General features: G+C 43.0%; 1 protein-coding gene across 5 annotated transcripts in view; it reads right to left on the reverse strand.

The window, feature by feature from the left end:
* Window positions 1–21369, reverse strand: part of CEP89 (centrosomal protein 89) — a 75686-nt gene that overhangs the window by 30779 nt on the left and 23538 nt on the right. For 4 of the 5 annotated variants that reach the window (XM_078063800.1, XM_078063802.1, XM_078063803.1 and 1 more), the window contains 9 exons: window positions 20864–20892; window positions 19584–19626; window positions 17866–18084; window positions 15696–15841; window positions 9059–9109; window positions 8811–8894; window positions 5998–6101; window positions 2572–2687; window positions 8–188 (listed from right to left, as the gene is read on the reverse strand). In XM_078063800.1, coding sequence (XP_077919926.1) covers window positions 8–188; window positions 2572–2687; window positions 5998–6101; window positions 8811–8894; window positions 9059–9109; window positions 15696–15841; window positions 17866–18084; window positions 19584–19626; window positions 20864–20892 — 973 coding nt within the window. The remainder of the gene's footprint in view (window positions 1–7; window positions 189–2571; window positions 2688–5997; window positions 6102–8810; window positions 8895–9058; window positions 9110–15695; window positions 15842–17865; window positions 18085–19583; window positions 19627–20863; window positions 20893–21369) is intronic. The other variant, XM_078063801.1, reaches the window with a different exon arrangement.

Consider the following 21369-nt stretch of genomic DNA (forward strand, 5'->3'; position numbering starts at 1 on the left):
TCCTTACCTTTTTAATTCATTTACAATTGAAGCATGAACGTTCACTGCAATTTTACCATCCAACTGTGTTTTTAGGTCCTGGCATTCAGTACGTAAAATTTCCAACTGCTCCTTGTTTTCAGTTAGTTCTTTTTTTTGGTTCTGTGTTTTAGTCTCCAGAAGCATTAGTTGTTTAGTCAGTTTAGAAACTGAAAAACAAACGAGATGGATAAAGACTTGGTACAGAAGACTTAAGAAAACATGATTATTGATTACTAGGTAATACCCAGGAGAGCCAGCTTATAAATAATAATCTTGAAAAAATCTTCTGGAGATTTATAAATTAATACCAAAAACCTTGTATTTAGAAATTACTGTCCTGGGACGCCTGGGTGGCCCAGTCCGTTAAGCATCTGCCAGCAACTCAGGTCATGGTCCCAGGGTCTTGGGATCGAGTCCTGCATTGGGCTCTCTGCTCAGCGGGGAGCCCGCTTCTCCCTCTGCCTGCCACTCCCCCTGCTTGTGTTCTCTCTCTCTCTGACAAATAAATAAATGAAATCTTTAAAAAAAAAAAAATTAAAAAAAAATTACTGTCCCTATATTAAACATTTACTGAATATCGACTTTCTTACTGGGGCTCAATATGTTGATATCACTGTTAATATATGATGTTAATTAAACAAGACAGGATTTTAGCCTTCAAGGAACGGACTTTCCAAAGGCTGAAGCCTTAAGTCACAACACACAGATGTGTAGCATCATGATGTTGTTCCTAAAACTGCAAGATTTTCAGGTCTTTAACGACATCAAATATGGCCCAACTTTTCTTCTCATTCCTCATTAAGTTATGTTTTAAAGTAAATCATAAATATTTTTGCCCTGGGCAACACCCTATATGTAATGATAAGATACTTCCCGGACATCTATTGAAAGTAGTACTTAGAAGTATTAGAGCATAAATTTTAAATCCTTCTACTCTATGAAAAGATTTAGCTGATCAAAATGAATAGCTCCTTCTGGCAAATGGGAAAATAGGACAGGCAGCTGACTGGATCAAATCATACAGGCCTAAAGGTTGGCGCCATTCTACATGACCAGAACCAGCATCATACCTGTTCGTATCTGCAACATTTGAAGAAAAAAAATTTTTTTTTAATGTTTTATTTATTTATTCATTCATGAGAGTCACAGAGAGAGAGAGAGGCAGAGGAAGAGGGAGAAGCAGGCTCCCCGCCTAGCAGGGAGCCCGATGCGGGACTCGATCCCAGGACCCTAGGATCATGACCTGAGCCGAAGGCAGACGCTTAACCATCTGAGCCACCCAGGCGCCCAACATTTGAAGAAATTAAGCTCAGGAAATACAAAATTAATTTTCCCTGCCATCTCTGATTTTGAAAACAAAGACAGGAGGCTTTGTTCCTCCTCCACCACCAAATAATGCCAGAGTAAAAGCAAATACATCTGTGCCACGTAGAGTCTAAGGGGAAGTCCTGTGAAGGAAACTCCTGTTGGATACTCTGATGTTTTATTTGTATTTATTTTTTATTTTAAACTTTTTTTAGATTTTATTTATTTGAGAGAGACAGAGGGTGAAAGGGGGCTGGGGGGTGGGGGGAGAGAGAGAGAATTTAAAGCAGACTCTGGGCTGAGCGCAGAGCCTGATGCAAAGCTCAACCCCGCGACTGGGAGATCATGACCTGAGCTGATACCAAGAGTCAGACGCTCAGCCAACTGAGCCCCCAGGCGCCCCCAGACACTCTCACTTTTACACATGAGCTGGCTCATGGAAACAAATGAAGAGCCAGCCCAGTGACTTCAGCAGCAGCGGGGGCTTTAGTGCCCAGGGTGTTACGGGGCAGTCATTAAATAATCAGGAGCAGAGGGGAAAACAGAAAGGGGAGGTTACACTTATATTCTGCCCTCCTGTGCTATATTATTCTTCACTGGAAAAGAAAAGTCAGTAAAGCAAAAGGAAGAAAATGCCACTACCTTCTGTGCTCATAAATCTGGGGTTTAACCAAAGTGGAAGAAATGACTCAATCTGGCCCACTTCAAAGCCCACGGCCACATGCTGTGAGGTTCCTAGGAGCGGGGAGGGACACATGGGGAGAGGGGGGGTGCTCACAGAAGGTATGGAAGGGAGACAGCCTGTCACAGCACCCACAGCTCTGAAGGAAGGGCAAGAGCACAAAGAAACTGTTCAGAGAGCGAATTCATTCTACTTATTTACTCACGTAACAAATATTCAGGAACCGAGCCTGGCGTTGTTTCAAATATTCACCTCACATATTTTTTCCACTTACGTGGCACTAGCCCCCCACACCCAGTTCTGCTGACTCTAAAGGGGTCATCTACATCTGCCTTATAAGATAAATGGAATAACTGGAAAGACACGGTGGAGTCTAAGAGAAAGCAATCAATGTGCTTTGGGTCATGATTGGATATGTTATAACATAAACAGCTGCCTTTCAGTAAAGAGGAACGCATTCTAGAAAACGTGATTTCCTCCATTGGTAATTGAAGGGGTCCCTACCAGGAGCAGGGTGGGGGGTGGGGGCGCCAGTGTCAAATGAGGCTGGAAAGATAGCTCACCTTCCTGGAGACGCTCCTGGTGGGTGTCCTTGACTTTTCTCTGCTGAATCTCCAGCTGCTCTATCAACAACTTGTTTTCCTCTAAAACCAGTTCTGCCTGAGTCTGAAGCTGACGCCTACAATTGATTTACAAAATTAAATACTGCCACTCAGGTACTGAATGATTACAGAGACACTCCGGAGTCTAAAGGAGAGCAACTGATGTGTTGCAGGTCATGAATATCTGGACAAGTTTTAATGCTATACACGTCACTCACACAGTTAATCCTACCATTCGCATTAAATGGGGGGGGAGGGGAGGAGGACAGCGATAACATTTGCATTATAAACTGCTTCAATAACTTTTTAAAATGTAACACTGCGAACATATACAAAAGTAGAGAAGAATCAGATAATAGACTTTCATGTACACAACACCCAGCTTGAACAACTGCCAAATGGTCAATCTTCTTTCACGTATAAACCTCCAATCCTGACACCCACTGGACTATTCTGAAGCCAGTAGGAAATTAGAAGAATTTAGAAAGTTCCCGTTTTAATTGAGAAGTACTCCCTTATAATCAATAGCATATTTGCCCCCAAACAATGACTTTGTGAAAAGCCTCTGGCTGATTTCTTAAACCATACTAAGTACCAAAACTGCCCTTTCCTTACAGAGGGTGCAGTCAATCCCGGCCCAGCTCAAACTGCATGATCAAAAATTCCAATTAGAATGAGCTAAAGGGGCCTCTAGAAATCTGGTTAAATGCTAACCATTCAAAGAAATGGTAAACCAGTAAATTATCACAAATTTTCACTTTGAACTCAAAAAGTGAGGTGGAGGAAGGAGATAAAAAGATGAAAGGAGTCGGCTATAGCAATGACGTCACTCCAACAGCGGCTGCCCACGGGCTCCTGGGCCCCGGCTGCTAACACCGCACCCAGGATGGGGAGGGAGCTACCCTGCTGTGCGGAGCAGGAGCCCCCCACCCCCTCACCCGGGCTGGCCTGCCCCAGCCTCTTCGTTTCCGCCTCGGCAGACTAGCTGCACTTCCTCCTGTTTACACTTTGGACTTTCTTTTTTTTTTTTTTTTAGATTTTATTTATTTATTTGAGAGCGAGAGAGAGAGAGCACATACCAGCAGCGGGGAGGGGCAGAGGGAAAGGGAGAGAAGCAGACTCCCTGTTGAGCTGGGAGCCTGATGCGCTGGCTGGATCCCAGGATCATGACCTGAGCCAAAGGCAGATGCTTAACCGACTGAGCCACCCAGGCGCCCCTACACTTTGGACTTTCTTAGGACTTCCTTTCTTCCTCCCTCCCTTCCTTCTTCCTTCTTTCCCTCTTCTTTTCTTCTTTCCCTACTTCCTTCCTTCCTTCCTTTCTTCCCCTCCCACCATTCCTTCCACCTTTTCTTTCTTTTTTAAATGAAAGGGATTCTCGTATTTCTTTAAAAAAAAAAAAAGTTAAAGCCTCACATTTAGTTTAATACTCCCTCCCATTTTATGGGTAGAGAAACTGAGGCCCGTTAAGCATGAGGTATCCCAGTTGGTCAGAGGAAGTCAGGAAAAGAAATGCAGAGTTTAGCTGCAGCCCAGAAGTTCAAGGAGAAATTATGTGAAACTGAGGGGACAGCTTCGACTGAAGTGTGAAGCTGGTGTGCCCGAGTGTCTGGGCACCCACACCTGTGCAGGAACAGGGGCTGTGGGAGGGCACAAGTGCCGGGGCCTCAGGGGTGGCCGGAGGTCTGCCTCCAGGACCCCCCACACGCCGGCTGTAGGGCAGTGAGTTCAGAGTAAGGGGGGAGGCCGGCTGGGTGGGGGTGCTCTGGAGGCACCACACAGACCTAATGGCTCCCCACCCACAGCCCGGGCCACACTACAGCAGGGTGCCAAGTGCAAACCCAAATAAACAGGATCGGGGAACACTGTGCACATGCGGATTTGAAAGTGAGGTCTTTGGTTTATTTATTTATTTTGATTTTATAGAGAAGTAAACGGGTTTGACTGGCATTTATATACAAGGTTAGAGGAAGGATCTGAGATCTCCATTTTCTGGATGGCTCTTGGAAGCAGTCTAACCGACCCGCTTTCCGGGGTTCGAGGGGAAGCATGCTAGGAGCCCTGACAGAAGAAAATCCAAGTTCAACAGGGGAAGCCACAGTGCACTAAGACCCAGTAACTGCCCAGGCCAATCCCAACTGTACAGCAGTACCCATCCCATCAGGGAGAACCCACCTAATGCTGTTGACTCCTATGCTAAATTCCTGGACATCACACACGGAAAACATTTTAATTTTGTTCAGTGCTGTTAAGACGTGTTAAAAGTCACTAAATGTAACATAGCTACCCAAGGAGAAAAAGATCGATCTGAATAGTTTGTGCTTGGACCTTGCCTTTTGACTACGACATTTGCTTGCTCATCCTCACTGACTAGCCGTCTGTTGCTGCTGTGTCAGTGAACAGGACCTGGCCCTGCCCTTGAGAAGCTCATCAAGGAGGACAGGTGAGACAGACGTGGAGACACCCGGGTAGGCACAGCACGGCACGTACCAGGACAGGGCGTGGGTCTAGGGCTGTGTCAGAAGCTGAGACACGGCAGCAAAGAACTCTGCCTTCAGGGAGAGCTACTGACCGGCACCATCCGATCAGCGCCAGGTGAGCAGGGCCTGATGGATGGGGAAGAGTGCGGAAGGGGCGCTCTGGGGCAAGGCAGCAGCGCCAGCGGCTGGGAGGAGAGAGGCCGCACTCAGCTGTCAGACACTGGAGGCCGCAGAAAGGGCACGGCAGACGGGGGCTAGCCGTACAGGACCCCATCCTGAGCTTCCTGGTCTAAAGGCCCGGGAACAGTCACAGGGGAGCAAAAAGGATGTGGCTCAACAGGTTTGGGATGAGAAAACTGCCCTAGAGAAATACAACCTCAGAACATAAAAATGGGGAGCGTACGTAGATGGATTTCAGGTTTAAAAACCTACTTAGAATTTTATTTTATTTTATTTATTTTTTTTTTTTTTTTAAGATTTTTATTTATTTATTTATTTGAGAGAGAGAGAATGAGAGACAGAGAGCATGAGAGGGAGGAGTGTCAGAGGGAGAAGCAGACTCCCTGCTGAGCAGAGAGCCTGATGCGGGACTCGATCCCAGGACTCCAGGATCATGACCTGAGCCGAAGGCAGTCGCTTAACCAACTGAGCCACCCAGGCGCCCTAAAAACCTACTTAGAATTTTAAACGTATTCTTTAAAATCCAAGTTGAGAATAGTTTACTACATTGTCACTGTACCTTGTTAATTTCTTTCCTACGTTGTCATTGTACCTTGTTAATTTCTTAGAAACTCTCCCTGAAAATATTTTAGTTAAAGAAAATGTATTTGATGATTTCATAAAGTTTATTTCTATTATTCTGTTTTCTTTTGAGTTAGCAAAATACCAGAAACCCAACACCACTTGCCATTCCTCACTGGTAACAGGACTACTCTTGGTTAACTCTCGGTGCAATTCTTCATTTTCTCTCACCACTTCCTGGACTCGCATCCTGAACATCCTCATTTCCTCCTGAAATAAAACAGAGGTGAATCGTAACACACACATACACACGTGGTGCCATCTCTTAGCTCTAGCGCTGCCGCTGCGCCTCAAGTCAGAGGTCAGTAGCTTTCTAGCGAAGTCGCACAGGAACAGCAGGTCCCGGCGCCAGGTGCCTGCCCTCAAGGAGCTCCCGGGCTGCCGGGAAACCAGGAGACAACCATGATGTTGAGTACAAGGGACAGAGAGCCTCAGGTATGAAATGCTCAATTCCTGATTTGGTAACACTTTTCTGTAAGTGCCAAATACTTAGATAGGAAAGAAAAGATAAAGGCAGGTCAAAAAGAAAAGCAGAGATGCCTATGAACACCGCAATTTTTCCTTTGTTTAAAGACTTCGGAGGATAAATTGGAGCTTCTTAGAGATACGTAAGAACTTTTCGTCCTAATTAAAGCCCACTTGGGAGTGGAAGGGGTCAGTGTGGGTAGGGCTTGGAGTCTCCTGATTTTAACCCGTTGTGATCACCAGAAGCTTCTCCTAGTGAAGCCACCAGTCTGGACAGCTCCTTCGGCACCACCAGGACTGAGGAAGGCCTCGGGGTCTGCTTTCCCTCCTAAACAGTGTGTTTGTGGCACTCCTGCTGGGCCTCCTTCCTCCCTGCTTTTCTTAGCCAGCCCTCAGTGGGCTTCCGTGACATGTTCTGGTCTTCCGTGAGAACCTTGCTGCCAATGTTTACTCTCGGATGCTTCTAAATATTCTTCTCCCAGCTCTTAGACATTTATGCTTATATCCGTTTAGCTTAACAATGCCAAGGAACTTCTCTTTTACCTTTCTGCTCAGACACACTCCCCAATGGCTGACAGCTCTTTTTTTTTTTTTTATTGTTATGTTAATCCCCATACATTACATCATTAGTTTTAGATAGTGTTCCATGATTCATTGTTTGTGCATAACACCCAGTGCTCCATGCAGAACGTGCCCTCCTCAATACCCATCACCAGGCTAACCCATCCTCCCAACCCCCTCCCCTCTAGAACCCCCAGTTTGTTTTTCAGAGTCCATCGTCTCTCATGGTTCTTCTCCCCCTCCGATTTCCCCCCCTTCATTCTTCCCCTCCTGCTACATTCTTCTTCTTCTTTTTTTCTTTCTTAACATATATTGCATTATTTGTTTCAGAGGTACAGATCTGAGATTCAACAGTCCTGCACAATTCACAGCGCTTACCAGAACACATACCCTCCCCAGTGTCCATCACCCAGTCACCCAGAGAAAGACATGTATCATATGACCTCACTGATATGAAGAATTCTTAATCTCAGGAAACAAACTGAGGGTTGCTGGAGTGGGGGGTGGGCTGACAGCTCTTTTACAGAACAGGGCTCCAGCAAACTAAAGCCCGCAGGCCAGCTGCTTGTTTTGTAAATAAAGTTTTATTGGAACACAGCCACGGACATTCATTTGCACTTTGTCTATAGCTGCTTTCTTGCTACCACTGTGGAGCTGAGGTTTTGCAAACAGAGGCCCCGTGGCCTACAAAGCCTAAAATATTTACTAAATACCATTTACAAAAAATGTTTCCTGAACCCTGTTTTAGAAGGAGCACCAAATTAATTTGTTAATTACTTGGCTTGATAGCTACTTAATTAGTGTAAGATTAATTCACTCTCTTACAAAGTTAAGTGTCCAACAGAAAATCTAGAAGGTTCAAAACTGCATCATGTGCACCATGTACGTGGGATAGTGTAACAAAGGCAGGCTGTGGGACTTAACAGACCCTGCCAGCCAGACAGCCCAGGAAACCCAAACTGTTCTCTCTGGATCCTTCCGACTCCAGAGATCTCTGGCCACTTACATGAGCAGTAGGGAAAGGATGGGACATATCTATCACACCCATGTAGCCTTGTCCACCTGTGTAATGAGAGTGAGCTCTGCTGCCAGAGGCCATTCCTATGAAACAGAGGTGAACAAGGCAGAATCAACAAAAACCTGGCGCCCTCACCACTACCAACAGAACTGGACTTCCCTGGGGTCAGCTCTTCAGAGAACTATGAAGCATTTAGGTCTGCCTAAAACATCACTGCTTACTACCTTCCCATGTCTGCCTGATTGTCCCTTCTATAGTAGAGTTTGCAGCTGTAGAGCATCAGGAAAGGAGCGTCCCCCACTGCTGTCCTGTCTGTACCCCAAGAGCCCAGCCCACACGGGGCTGCCTGCCTGGGAAATCTGGGCTTCCGATGCAGCACCATCCCATCCCTGCACACCTCTCCCATCTATCCCGATGCACGCTTTCTGCTCCACTGACCCCTCCCTCCCGGCCTCCTTCCTTCTCTCTTTCTCTCCTTTCTTCTCTCCCACCCACCTGTACCACTGTGCTCTTTCTTTCCTTCCTCCCTCCCTCCCTTCCCTCCTCCCTCCCTCTCTTCCTTCCCTCCCTCCCCTCCTCCCTTCCTTCCTCCCTCCCTTCCCTCCTCCCTCCCTCTTTTCTTTCCCTCCCTCCCCTCCTCCCTTCCTTCCCTCCCTCCCCTCCTCCCTTCCTTCCTCCCTCCCTTCCCTCCTCCCTTCCTTCCTCCCTCCCTCCCTCTCTTCCTTCCCTCCCTCCCTTCCTTCCCTCCCTCCCACATTTGAGAACATAGTAGATGTTGTGCACATCTACTTTAAACCTATCTTTAAAATGTTTCTTTAAAGTTTTAAACAGTCTTATTTTTTATAAACCTTGTCCTGAGACATCTGCCAGCTTACCCGAAGGGTGGCATTGAGCTCATCCTTCTCTTTCATTCGGTCTTCATAGGCCAGTAACAAGGGTGACAGGTACTTTATATCCAACTGAACATAATGGAATAAAGAAGGTTAACTTAGGTCTTACATCTGAATACAATCAGCACATTTTTCAAAAGCTAAGAAAATTTACTTCATTTGGAGTGGTTTTTAATAAGTATTTAATTATAGCACAGAAAATATGGGCCTGAAATTAAGTAACTTTTACTTACCAACCAGGGTGGTGTCGGGCCCTTTGATGGGAGGCCATCAATATTTAAAGTCTAAGAAAAAAACACAAATGAAGGCAAATTAAACAATGCTTCTTCTGAAAGTTGAGGCCTTAGATATTCCTTTTTTTAAGGAAGTTTTTAATTTTAAGTACAGTGTAGTTAACACAGTATTATATTAGTTTCAGGGGTACAATACAGTGATTCAATAATTCTATACATTACTCAGTGCTTAATCCCCTTCACCTGTTTCACCCATCCCCCACCCCTCTGGGAACCACCAGTCTGTTCTCTATAGTTAAGAGTCTGTTTTTTGGGTTGTCTCTCTCTTTTTTCCCTTTGCTCATTTGTTTTGTTTCTTAAATTCCACATATGAGTGAAATCATATGGTAATTGTCTTTCTCTGACTTATTTTGCTTAGCATTATTATACCCTCTAGCTCCATCCATGTTGTTGCAAATAAGCCTTAGACATGCATGCGTATATATATATATATATATATATATATATATATAAACAATTTTTTCTGAAATGTCTGAGAGTAACTTGCAGACATAATGCCCTTCTTCCTCAAAATACTTCAGTGTATATTTCCTAAAAACATTCATTTACTCCACCACAGTAACATCATAAAAACCAGGAAATCAACACTGATGCAATACTATAATCTAATCTAGACTATGTTAAAATTTTGCCTATTTTCCCACTAATGTCCTTTTCTGGTCAAAGATCCAATCCAGTATTATATGTTGCATTTAGTTGTCAAGTCTTTTCAGTCTTTTTAAATCTGGAACATATCTAGTTATTGTTTATCGAATGCTGAACTCTTGCAATGTTATATGTGGGAGGGTCTGGATTTTGTTGTCTTCCTTTAAAGAGTGTGGGCTTTTTTGTTTTTTTCCCTTCTTCTTTGTAGGCTCTTACATTGCTCATGGATCAACTTGATACTTTTGAGGCTCACTTTTTACCTGCTGAGGGTGGGTGTGTAGTGACCTTTACTGAGAGGCTAGGCGAGCCAGCTACCAAGGCACAGTCCTTCTGGGCTCTTTCCTCAAGGCTGCAGTGTTCCACAAGTTCTCTCCCTTGCTGTCAAGCCACAGGTCTCCCAGTGCTGACTGTTTGGCTCACGGCTCCCTGAACTTGTTTTCTGCCTGGCCTCAAGGAGTTTCATCCTTCTCTTTTGTTGAATACTAATCTGCTTCGGGTGCTCCACCCTGCCCTGTGAAGAGACTGTCTACAGACTGAAGGCAGAGGCAAACAACAGAAGGCTCACCTATTTATCTTTCTCCTGCCCAAGGTCACCGTGCCGCCTGCCATCTGTCAATAGTATTAATATGTGTTCTGTCTAGTTTTCGAGTCGTTTACAGTACGAGGGCCAACCCGGTAGCAGTTATATTCCATCAGGCCCAGAAGCAATGGCCCTGATGGAATAATTCTTCCTTCAAGAAAAACCTTGTAACACATTCACCTTAAAACCTCATCTCATCACTCATTCAGCAAACAGTGAGAACTCTCTAAGTCATTATGGACATGACAACATAATGGTTTGCCGTGATTTTATGATCTAACAACAGGCAGAAGTCTTCTCACACAAATGAACATAATATACTACACACAAAAACATAGTACAGGATAGAATGTTCTAGCTGCCTTAAGAGCTGTACAAACAAAAGTCTGGGATGATTTGAGGGAAAGAGATCATATCTGACTGGAGTGATCAGGGAAGGCTGTCACGGAGAATGTGGCATTTGCACAGGGCAGAACAGTGTGGGAAAGCAGTGGCCTGTCACTGGGCCTGCCTGTCTGTATCCTTTTTAAAAAGAACTGGCTCACCCACAGCCCTGCAGAAGGCCCTGGCCTAGGAAGCTTGTTTTGGATCATGTGATCCCAAGAACTTTAATTTTTTTGCTGTGGTTAAAAAAACATTATATTATATTAAAGAAGTCAGTCACAAAAGACCACATGTTGTACGCTCTTATTGATGTGAAATGTTCAGAACAGGCAAATCCACAGAGACAGAAAGTAGCTTCGTGGTTGCAGGAGCCAATGCAGGGGGTGGGGGAAAATGGGGAGTGACTGCTAACAGGTAGGAAATTTCTTGTTGTGATGAACTTGTTTTACAACTGACTGCAGTGATGGTTGCATGGTTCTGTGAAGACAGTAAAAATCACTGAACTGTGCACTTTAAATGGGTGAATTGAATATGTGAATTACATCTCAATGCTGTTATTTAAAAATTTAAACTTAAGTCCTACCTTAAAATCAGAAGCTCTTGAAGCTGCCTTGAATTCCCAGGAGCCACGTGAGAACAGATGTGCCCCTGGCTTCCCACCTTGATCCCAGCAGGGGCCAGTCAGCTGTGTATCCTGACATGTCAGATGCCTGCCCCCCCCCCCACCCCGCCCCATTCCTCACATGCACTACTCTCTAAGAGCAAGAACCTGACCTTCTGGCTCCTCTTGTTATTCCTCACAGTGGTTTGTTCGGTGAGTTTATTGAACTGAATTCTGCAATACCTCTTCTAAAGTAAAAACTAGTCTGCTTTCTTCTCTCTTTATATATGCCTACATTGTGAAAGCATTCCCACCACCAAGCTAAGTACACACCCATCACCTCACATATTTACCTTTAAAAAAGAGAGAGAGAACATTTAAGTTCTACTCTCTTAGCAAATTTCAATTATACGATACAGCATGATCAACTATAATCATCACGTTTTACATTAATCCTCAGATCTTACTCATAACTGAAAGTGTGTACCCCAGCCTGTCCCTATTTCCTCCACCCCCCAGCCCATGGCAACCACCACCGTACTGTTTCTGTAAGTTTGACTTTTTTTTTTTTTTTTTAAGATTCCACATATAAGTGATACTATTCAGTATTTGTCTGTCTTTGTCCGGCTTATTGCCCTCCATGTTCATCTGTGTTGTTGCAAATGACAGTACTACCTTCTCTTTTAAGGCGGAGTAATAGTCCACTGTATGTATATACACCACATTACATATATATCAATCACATTTTTGTATATACATCACATTTTCTTTATCCATTCATCTGCTGGCAGACATGTGGGCTGTCTCCCTACCTTGGCTACTGTAAATAATGTTTCAACAAACATACAAGTACAGACATCTCTTCAAGATAGTGATCTTGTTTCCTCTGGACATCTACCCAGAAGCGGAATTGCTCAATATATGGTAGTTCTGTTTCTAATTTCTTGAGGAACCTCCACACTGTCTTCCACAGGGGCTGCACCAGCTTGCATTCCCACCGACAGTGTGCGAGGGCTCCTTTTCTCCACACCCTCACCAACACTTGCTACCTCTTCTCTTTTTAATAACAGACATGCTAACGGGTATGAGGTGACAGCAAATTATGATTTTAATTTGCATTTCCTTGCTGATTAATGATGTTGAGCACCTGTTGGTCATCCGTAGGTCTTCTTTGGAAAAATGGCTATTTAGGGCTGTTGCCCATTTTTAAATTATTTATTTTTGTGCTATTGAATTGTATGAGTTCCTTGTATTTTTTGGATATTAATCCATTACTGGACATGTGGTTTGCAAATGTTTTCTCCCCTTCCATAGGCTGCCTTTTCATTTTGATGATGCTTACCTTTGCTGAGAAGTTTGATGAGCCCCATTGGTTTATTTTTGCTTTCAGTGCCATCGCTTTTGGTGTCAAATCCAAAAAATCACCATCAAGACTGATGTCAAGGGGCGCCTGGTAGGCTCTGTCAGTTAAGTGTCTGCCCTTGGTTCAGGTCATGGTCCCAGTGTCCTGACATTGAGCCCCACGTCGGGCTCCCTGCTCAGCAGGGAGTCTGCTCCTCCTTCTGCCTCTGCCACCAGCACCCCCCCCACCACCAAACTGGTGCTCTCTCTCTCTCAAAAAAAAAAAAAAAAAAGACTGATGTCAAGGAGTTTTATGATTTCGGGTCTTACACTCAAGTCCTTAATTCATTTCCAGTTGATTTTGGGGTGCAGTGTAAGATAGGGGTCCAGTTTCATTCTTTTGCATGTGGACATCCAGTTTTTCCATCATTTATTGAAGAGACTGTCTTTTCCTCATACTATATTCTTGGCTCCTTTGTCAAAAATAAAGTAAGCATATATGCATGGGTTTATTTCTAGACCCTAAATTCTGTTCCATTGGTCTGTTTGTTTTTATGCCGGTATCATGCTGTTTTTGCTTACTATGGTTTTGTAATAGCTTAAAATCAGGAAGTGTGAGGTCTCCAGCTTTGTTCTTCTCAAGATTGCTTTGGCTATTCAGGGTCTTTTGTGATTCCATACAAATTTTAGAATTGTTTTATCTATTTCTGTGAAAAATGCCATTGGGATTTTGAAAGGACTGCATTGAATATGTAGATTACTTTGAGTAGTATGGACATTTTAGTAATATTCTTTCCAATCTATGAGCACAGAAAATCTTTCCATTTATTTGTGTCTTCTTCAATTTCTTTCATCAGTGTTTTATTTAATTTTTTTTTTTGGTGTACAGATATTTTACCTCCTTTGTAGATTTATTCCAAAGTATTTTATTCTCTTTGATGCTATTATAAATGAAATTTTTTTTTGTTAATTCCTTTTTCCAATAGTTTGTTGTTAGTGTCTAGAAACAAAGCTGATTTTTGTATATTGATTTTTTTATCCTGCAAATTTGCTGGATTAATTTATTAGTTCTCTTATGTTTTCTTATTATTAACTTTCCTGTTCATTTTAGCTTAGAGAAGTCTCTTTAAGGCCGGTTTAGTGGTGATGAACTCCTTCAGCTTATGCTTGTCTGGAAAACTCTCTGTCCTTCATTTTGGAAGGATAGCTTTGTCAGTTATTCTTGGTTGGCAGTTTTTTTGTTTCTGTTTTTAGCACTTTGAATATACCAGCTACTCCCTTCCGGCCTGTAAAGTTTCTGCTAAAAAATCTGCTGATAGTCCTATGGGAGTTCCTTTGTGTGTAATAAGTTGTTTTTCTCTTGCTGCTTTTAAGATTGTTTCCTTGTCTTTAATTTTTGGACAATTATTAAATTATATGTGTTATTAAATTATAATGTGTTTTGATGTGGGTGTCTTTGGGTTCTTATTTGGAACTTTCTGAACTTCCTAGATCTGGATGTCTGTTTCTTTCCCCAGGTAAAAGAAATTTGTAGCCCTTACTTTTTTTTTTTTTTTAAGATTTTATTTGACAGAGAGAGACACAGCGAGAGAGGGAACACAAGCAGGGAGAGTGGGAGGGGGAGAAGCAGGCTTCCCGCAGACCAGGGAGCCCGATGTGGGGCTCGATCCCAGGACCCTAGGATCATGACCTGAGCTGAAGGCAGATGCTTAATGACTGAGCCACCCAGGCGCCCCTGTAGCCCTTGCTTCTTAAATAAGCTTTCTGCCCCTTTCTCAATCTCCTCCTTCTAGGACCCCTGTAATCCACTTGATAGTGGCCCATCACTCTTTTTCAGTTTCTTTTTGCTTCTCTGAGCAGATGAATTCCACTGCCCTGTCTTTAATTCATGGATTCTTTCTTCCACTTGCTCTAGGTTGTGGTTGAACCCCTCTGTTGAATTTTTCGGTTGAGGTAGTATAGTCTTTAGCTCTATGATTTCTGTTTGGTACTTTTTAGTTTTTCTATCTCTGTTGAAATTCTCACTTGGTTCATGCTCTCTTGACCTCGGTGAGCATCTTTATGACTGTTATTTTGAACTCTCTATTGAGTAAATCACTTATCTGTACTTCATTAAAATCAGTTTCTGATCTTTTTGTTTGGAACACACTCCCCTTTTCCTGCATTTTCCTTGACTTTCTGTGTTGGTGCATTAGGAAAAACAGCCCACCTCTCCCAGTTTTGACAGACTGGTCTCCTTAAGAGATGAATGAGCCTCATCAATCAGCCCGGCCTGAGCTCCTGGTTGCCTCTCAAACATCTGTGACTGTTTAAGCCACTGTCCTCGTTCTTAGTGGCTCCCAGTAGTTGAGGGAGTAATGAGTTGAAGCCGCTCATTACTTTCCCGGAAGGGAAGACTGTCTTCAGCTCCTAGATGCAGGCTGCTTGGAAACCAGACCTCAGGCAGCAGCTGGGAAAGTATGCAGTCAAACCCCTCCCAGGGAAGAAGTAGGACATGGGTGTTCCTGCCTGCTCCCCCTATGCTGAACCCAGTGTAGGGCCACAGAGGGGTGCTCCCACGCCTGTTGCAAAACTGCTTCTTTGTTTGCTAGTCCTGTGGGAATCGTGAACTGAAGTCCCACTGGCTATGAGAGCTAGGTGATTTGGGGGGCCTGTGAAAACTAGTCTGCTTTCTTTCTAAAGTAGGTACACCAACAAACAACAGCTATACCCTTGAGGAACAGGACTAAGAATGGAGCCGCTGACATGGACTTTTACTCCTTAACTTTATATACTTCTGTATTGTTCCCAGGTTTTGTTTGTTTTGTTTGTTTGTTTTACAAAGAGTCTTTATTGCTTTTGAGAAAGGGGGAAGGGAAGGAAGAGATGAAAGGAGGACACAGAAAGGTCCCCAGAAAGACTGTGTTTTGGATGTGCTTTTTTTTATGCCAAATAATAATAAATACGAACCCTTCAAGATTAGAAAGCAATTCAACAGTAAAGCCTAAAAAATCAGAAAACTGACATTTTAAAATTGAAAACATTACCTCTTCCTTGGACAAATGCCTGAATTTTGTCTGATATCTACTCAATTCTACATTTAAACGATGGACAGTCATTTTTAACCCGTCATTTTCATCCACCAGTTCTTGAGCTTGTTTTCTTAGATAAAGTAGCTCAGGGGCAGCAACTACTGAAAAAAAAAAAAATTAGTATTAGAAGAACTTACACCAAATTGATCAAGATTTTATATAAATTGCCAATCATCTGACCTTTTTTCCCTTTTGGGCTCATAGAACCAGTGGAGGACAGATGTATAGATATTAATGAATAAAAGTTACTAAGTTTTTTTTAACGCTGAATAGTCAACAGTGTTTTGGAAATTTGTGCATGTACAATTAAAATAAAATGAGGGGTGCCTGGGTGGCTCAGTCGTTAAGCGTCTGCCTTCGGCTCAGGTCATGATCCCAGGGTCTTGGGATTGAGCCCTGCATTGGGCTCCCTGCTCTGTGGGAAGCCTGCTTCTCCCTCTCCCACATCCCCTGCTTGTGTTCCCTCTCCTGCTGTGTCTCTTTCTGTCAAATAAACAAATAAAATCTAAAAAAATAATAAAAATAAAATAAAATAAAATGCAAATTTTAGATTGGAAAGAAAAAGTCATTGTCTCAGATGATATACAGTATGCGCCTTGAAAGCCATATAAGATAAATGGAAAATTTATTAGATCTAAGAACTTTTCCATAGAATAATAATGTCCTATTAGAAAACATAACAGAAAATAGATTCCAAAAAGTAATAGCACAAATAATATAAAGTTGCAGAAATAAATGTGCCTAACACAAGAAATACAGAGTCTGAAGAAGACTACAATGCTTTTCTTAAGGCCATATTATAAATAGATCAATGTATACAGAAAACATTAGTGAATATTTATATAACCTTAGAGTTAAAAAGGACTTGAAAGGGCATAAGTCATAACAGAAAAATATCCTATATTTAGCTGAGTTATCAACAAATGGAGAAACCATTACATACATGAAAAAGGGCCAAAATCCCTAACATGTAAAGAGCTCCTATAAATCAGTAAGAAAAAAAAATCAAGGTATATCAATTTATTTATTTATTTATTTTAAAAAAGGATTCATTTTTTCTTTTCTTTTTTTTTTTTTTTTTAAAGATTTTATTCACGGGGCTAAGTGCCTTTGGCTCAGGTCATAATCCCAGGGGTCATGGGATTGAGCCCCACATTGGGCTCCCTGCTCAGCAGGGAGCCTGCTTCTCCCTCTCCTTCTACTGCTCCCCCTGCTTGTGCTCTCTTGCTCTGTCAAATAAATAAACTAAATCTTAAAAAATAAATAAAGATTTAATTTATTTATTTGTCAGAGAGACGAGAGAGAGAAAGGGAGAGAGAGAGAGCACAAGCAGGGAGGGCGGCAGGCAGAGGGAGAAGCAGGCTCTGCGCTGAGCAAGGAACCTGATGCGGGACTCAATCCCAGGACCCTGGGATCATGACCTGAACCAAAGGCAGATGCTTAAGCAACTGAGCCACCCAGGCGTCCCAGTACCTCAAATTAAAATGGGAAAATTTATGAAAGAGAAAGAAAATGACCTGCAAAGATATAAAAAAAAAAAAAAACTCAAGCTCACCAATAGTAAAATAAATACAAATAAAATTAAAATAGGATTTCCTCCCTGACCTTTTTGCTTGTCAAATTAGTAAGGAAAATGTAATCCTTATCACTGCTAAGTATGTGGAGAAAGCAGCACTTTCTAAAAGATTTATTTATTTTAGAGAGAGAGAAAGTGAGAGAGTGTGTGCATGTGTGGGAGTGGGGATGGGGGGATAGGGCAGAGGGAGAGAGAGAATCTCAAACAGACTCCACACAGAGTGCAGAGCCCAACGCGGGGCTTGATCTCACGAAGAGGCACTTTTATATGCTGTTCATGGGAATAAAAAACTGATATGAAATGTATGTAAGATACTATGCTAAGCATAAAGAACCAAAAGAAGTATTGGAATTTCTTTGGCATAATAATGATATAGCAGATAAAATCAAATTTTAACAAGGATATTAATGGAAGAACCTTAAATATTATAATGCAATATCAACAACATAAGCAAATATTACAACATAAAATACTAGCTTTCAAATAAATAAGAAAATTAGTGAATTCTTGTTTATTCCTTTAATAAAAGAACTGTGTAGTTATCCCCACCTTCCTGAGGGGAGGCTTTCTCAGCCTCTTTCAACTTTCGGTTTTCTTTTTCCGTTCTTTTCAGTTTTAATTGTAGTTCTTTCATTGCTTGTTTTATTAGGTTAAGTTCAAGAGTAAGGGTTTGATTTGCATTGCTTAGAAACAAATTTTCTTCTTTTAATTCCTTGAACTTTTCTTTGGTTATTTCTATACATCGTCGCTGTGTTCTACCAGTTATATCTGGAAAGGTACAGAGAAAAAGTTTTTAAATTTTAATTTTTACAATTTTACATCAAAATTATAAAAGACTTTACAAAAAAAACACAAAAAACAAAGAAACAACCACCCGAGTCACTTCTTCATGTCAGGCCTCGTGCTAGGTCCTTCAGTCCCTGCAAGGAGAACGGCCAGTTCAGGAGAGAGCGGCTGATCTGCCGAGGCCACAGTAAGCCACAGGGAAAGAGGTGGGAGAGGGAGAGGCAGGAGCCCAGCGAGGCCCTTGCATATCATAATACGGAAAGCAGAGGTTCTGTCCTGCAGGCCACCAGGAGCCAGGAAAGGCTTTTAAGCAGAGGTGTGAAAAAGAAGTCTCTACTCTCAGATGAGCCCCTGCGGCTAGCAGTGAAGAAAGTGACCGGGAGTGAAGCCCAGCCCAGAGGCAGGGAAGCCAGTCTGGAGGCCCCCAGAGCGGGGGCAGAGAGGAAGGGACAGATGAAGGACTCAGGGGCTCAACCCCGACAGGGCTCAGCAGCTGACTGGGTGTGGGCAGTGAGGGAGGGGCAAATCAAGGAGGCCTACAGCCACCTGTGGTCTGGAAGACACTTAGCCCGACAAGGAACACAAATGCAGCAGGGAAGGCGAGCTCAGTTTAGGACACGGGCCATGCTCTGAAGGCGGCCTCAGCTGGAGACACCGAGCAGCTGTGGACATCAGGGAGAGGAGACGCCAGAGGTCACAAAGGATTTTAAGAAGGAGTTTTAGCAAGAGAGATTGGAGGAGAACAGAGAACGATGTTCCATGGAGAGATATGCTGACAGAAGTCAAAGGAGGTAAGGACCACAATGGGCTCCCCGGCCAGGGCATGCCTCCGACTGAAGGTGGAGGCAGAAGCAGAGCTTCTTGGGGGCAGACCAGGGTGGGAGGACTGGTGGCTCCAGACAGTGGATTGGCCCACAACGCAAGGGGGCAGGCAAGGGCTAGCGGTAGGACCGGCGGCTCCAGATAAGCCTCCCCGACCCCTGATACATCCTATCCAATCCCTAGGACATGAAAGGGTAGTCTAAGAAATGAGTAACTCCACAGCTCCACTGAAAACAAGAGGGGAACTCGGAGGCGTCCCAGAAAGAAAATGTTTGAGACTGGATTGAAGATGGGAGCTATGGCCTAAAATATGCCAGGAGAGGTCAGCTAGAAAAGTGCCAGAGTGCTTCCTGGCCTGGGCTTGGCCCTGGCACGTGATGGGGACACAAAGTGGCCCCCATTTGCAGACACTGGCCTCCCAGTGTCTGAGCACATCCCATGGGGACATCCATCCACCATTCACTGTCTGAACGTTTACACCCTCTCTTTTAGAGCAAACATGGAAGTTCAGCAGGTGCCCCTTTCCCAATTTCAGTAACGGGACAGAAGCAACAGCCTTTACAGGGGAAAAAAAGTGACCTTTATTTTAGACAAGACGATTCTGGGCATTCTCCGAAATTATAAGCTTTTCATCATAATTAAATTCAAAAGGCAAATACCTGGGGAGGGTGGAGGCTTTTCACATAATGGTGGTTTTTCATCCTAGGGAAGAAAAAACATGAGTTATGAATTAAGAGTCTTAGCATCTTCTAAAACGGGATTGGCATGAGCAGCTGGGTCATCGTATATCAAATATTTAAATACACTTTTTTCTCTTCACTTTGGCTCTTGTACTTCTTAGTCTGCTTTAGCTTTAGAAACTCTTAATATCCATTGTTTCTTTTAACTGAAACTTAGACTGTAAGGGTCTTGCCCTTGTGGTGGCTTCTCTGAGGCACTAAAGGAAGTCCTGTTCAGGCTTTCTTCCTGACTTTTTGCCTGTGAGTTCAGCCACTGTGTTTTCACATGTAGGTCTCACGAGGGACAGGCCATCAGTTCACGTTCAGAAGCATGAGACAGGACTGCAGGTGCTGAGCAGAGATGCACAAGCAAACTCTAACTGGGATAGACAAAAAGACCCCATATGCCATAGAGAAGCACATTTCTAAGTTGGGTTGAGAAAAGAGTATGATCTTTCTTTTCAACCCAAAAGTTAGAGGAAAGGGAAAGCTATGAACTTTTGTTCATTTTTCCATTGCACATCGTTCATTTTTCCATTACACATCGGTCTGATATTAAGTTTCTAATTTCTGCTGAAAAAGTAAATAAGGTTATAAATGAACTCTACTGAGAAATCTTTAATTTTTAAATTCCTATGACATTGCAGGATTAAAACCTAAGTTAAAACTATTTCCATGTTTGCAAAAAAAGGGAAAAAACTATTTCCACATTTGCAAATTTGTTTGTCTATTCATTCTGCAAATTACATATGTGATTTCTAACCACTCAATGCATTACATTCATTTTTAAACTATGGAAAATCTGAGTTTCTTCATATTTCAGAAGTATTTTATTTTATTATTTTTTTTAGAGAGAGAGTGCATGCACCTGCAGGCGCATGTGCACACACACGTGTTTGGGGGGGTAGGAGCAGAGGGAGAGGGAGAGAATTTTAAGCAGACTCTGTGCTTAGTGCAGAGCCCAATGCAGGGCTCAATCTCACAACCCTGAGATCATGATCTGAGCCAAAATCAAGAGTCAGATACTTAATCAACTGAGCCACTCAGGTACCCCTCAAAAGTATTAAAAAAAAAAAAAAAAAAAAAAAACAACATTTAATGGGAAAGGACTCTTAAGGCAAGGTGTCCCCCCTCCCTCAATAAATCACAAAAAATTTTTTTAAATTATGGCGGAAATTCTATTTATTGAGAAAACTGGTTTTTAAAAAAATGAATCTTACCTTTAAATTCAGAACAGAATGTTTATCATCTGATTAAAAAAAAAGAGAGAGGAAAACTTTTTTTAAAGCAGATAAAGACATGTGACAACTCAGAAGAGCATGATCATAGGAACTTGCCTTCTACCGATGAGCTGAACAAGGCCCGGGGTGGGGACAGCCTTCACAAGGTTACACAGCAAGCTGGTCCGGATAAGGCAGGGGGCCTGACTGAACTGCTCATCTCTCTTCTGTTAATTTGGGAGCACCTCCAGTGGCTCCCATGATTACAGAACCAGGGCCAAGTCCTTGGGAGTGACTCTGAGCCCTCCCTGCCTTTCCGACACGGCCCTATCCCCTATTACCCAAATGTGCCCCAAATGTACCACCCGCTGTCCCCAGATGTGCCAAGGCTCCACTCCTCTCTGCCTAGAAGTAGCATCTGACCTGGTCAGACAAATAGTTGTTCCTTGAAGCAAACCACCTTGGCGATACAAAAGCAAACAAATCTTGCTCAGTTACTCTCCATT

The sequence above is a fragment of the Halichoerus grypus genome, chromosome 15, assembly GCF_964656455.1.
Source record: "Halichoerus grypus chromosome 15, mHalGry1.hap1.1, whole genome shotgun sequence".
NCBI classification, from domain to species: domain Eukaryota; kingdom Metazoa; phylum Chordata; class Mammalia; order Carnivora; family Phocidae; genus Halichoerus; species Halichoerus grypus.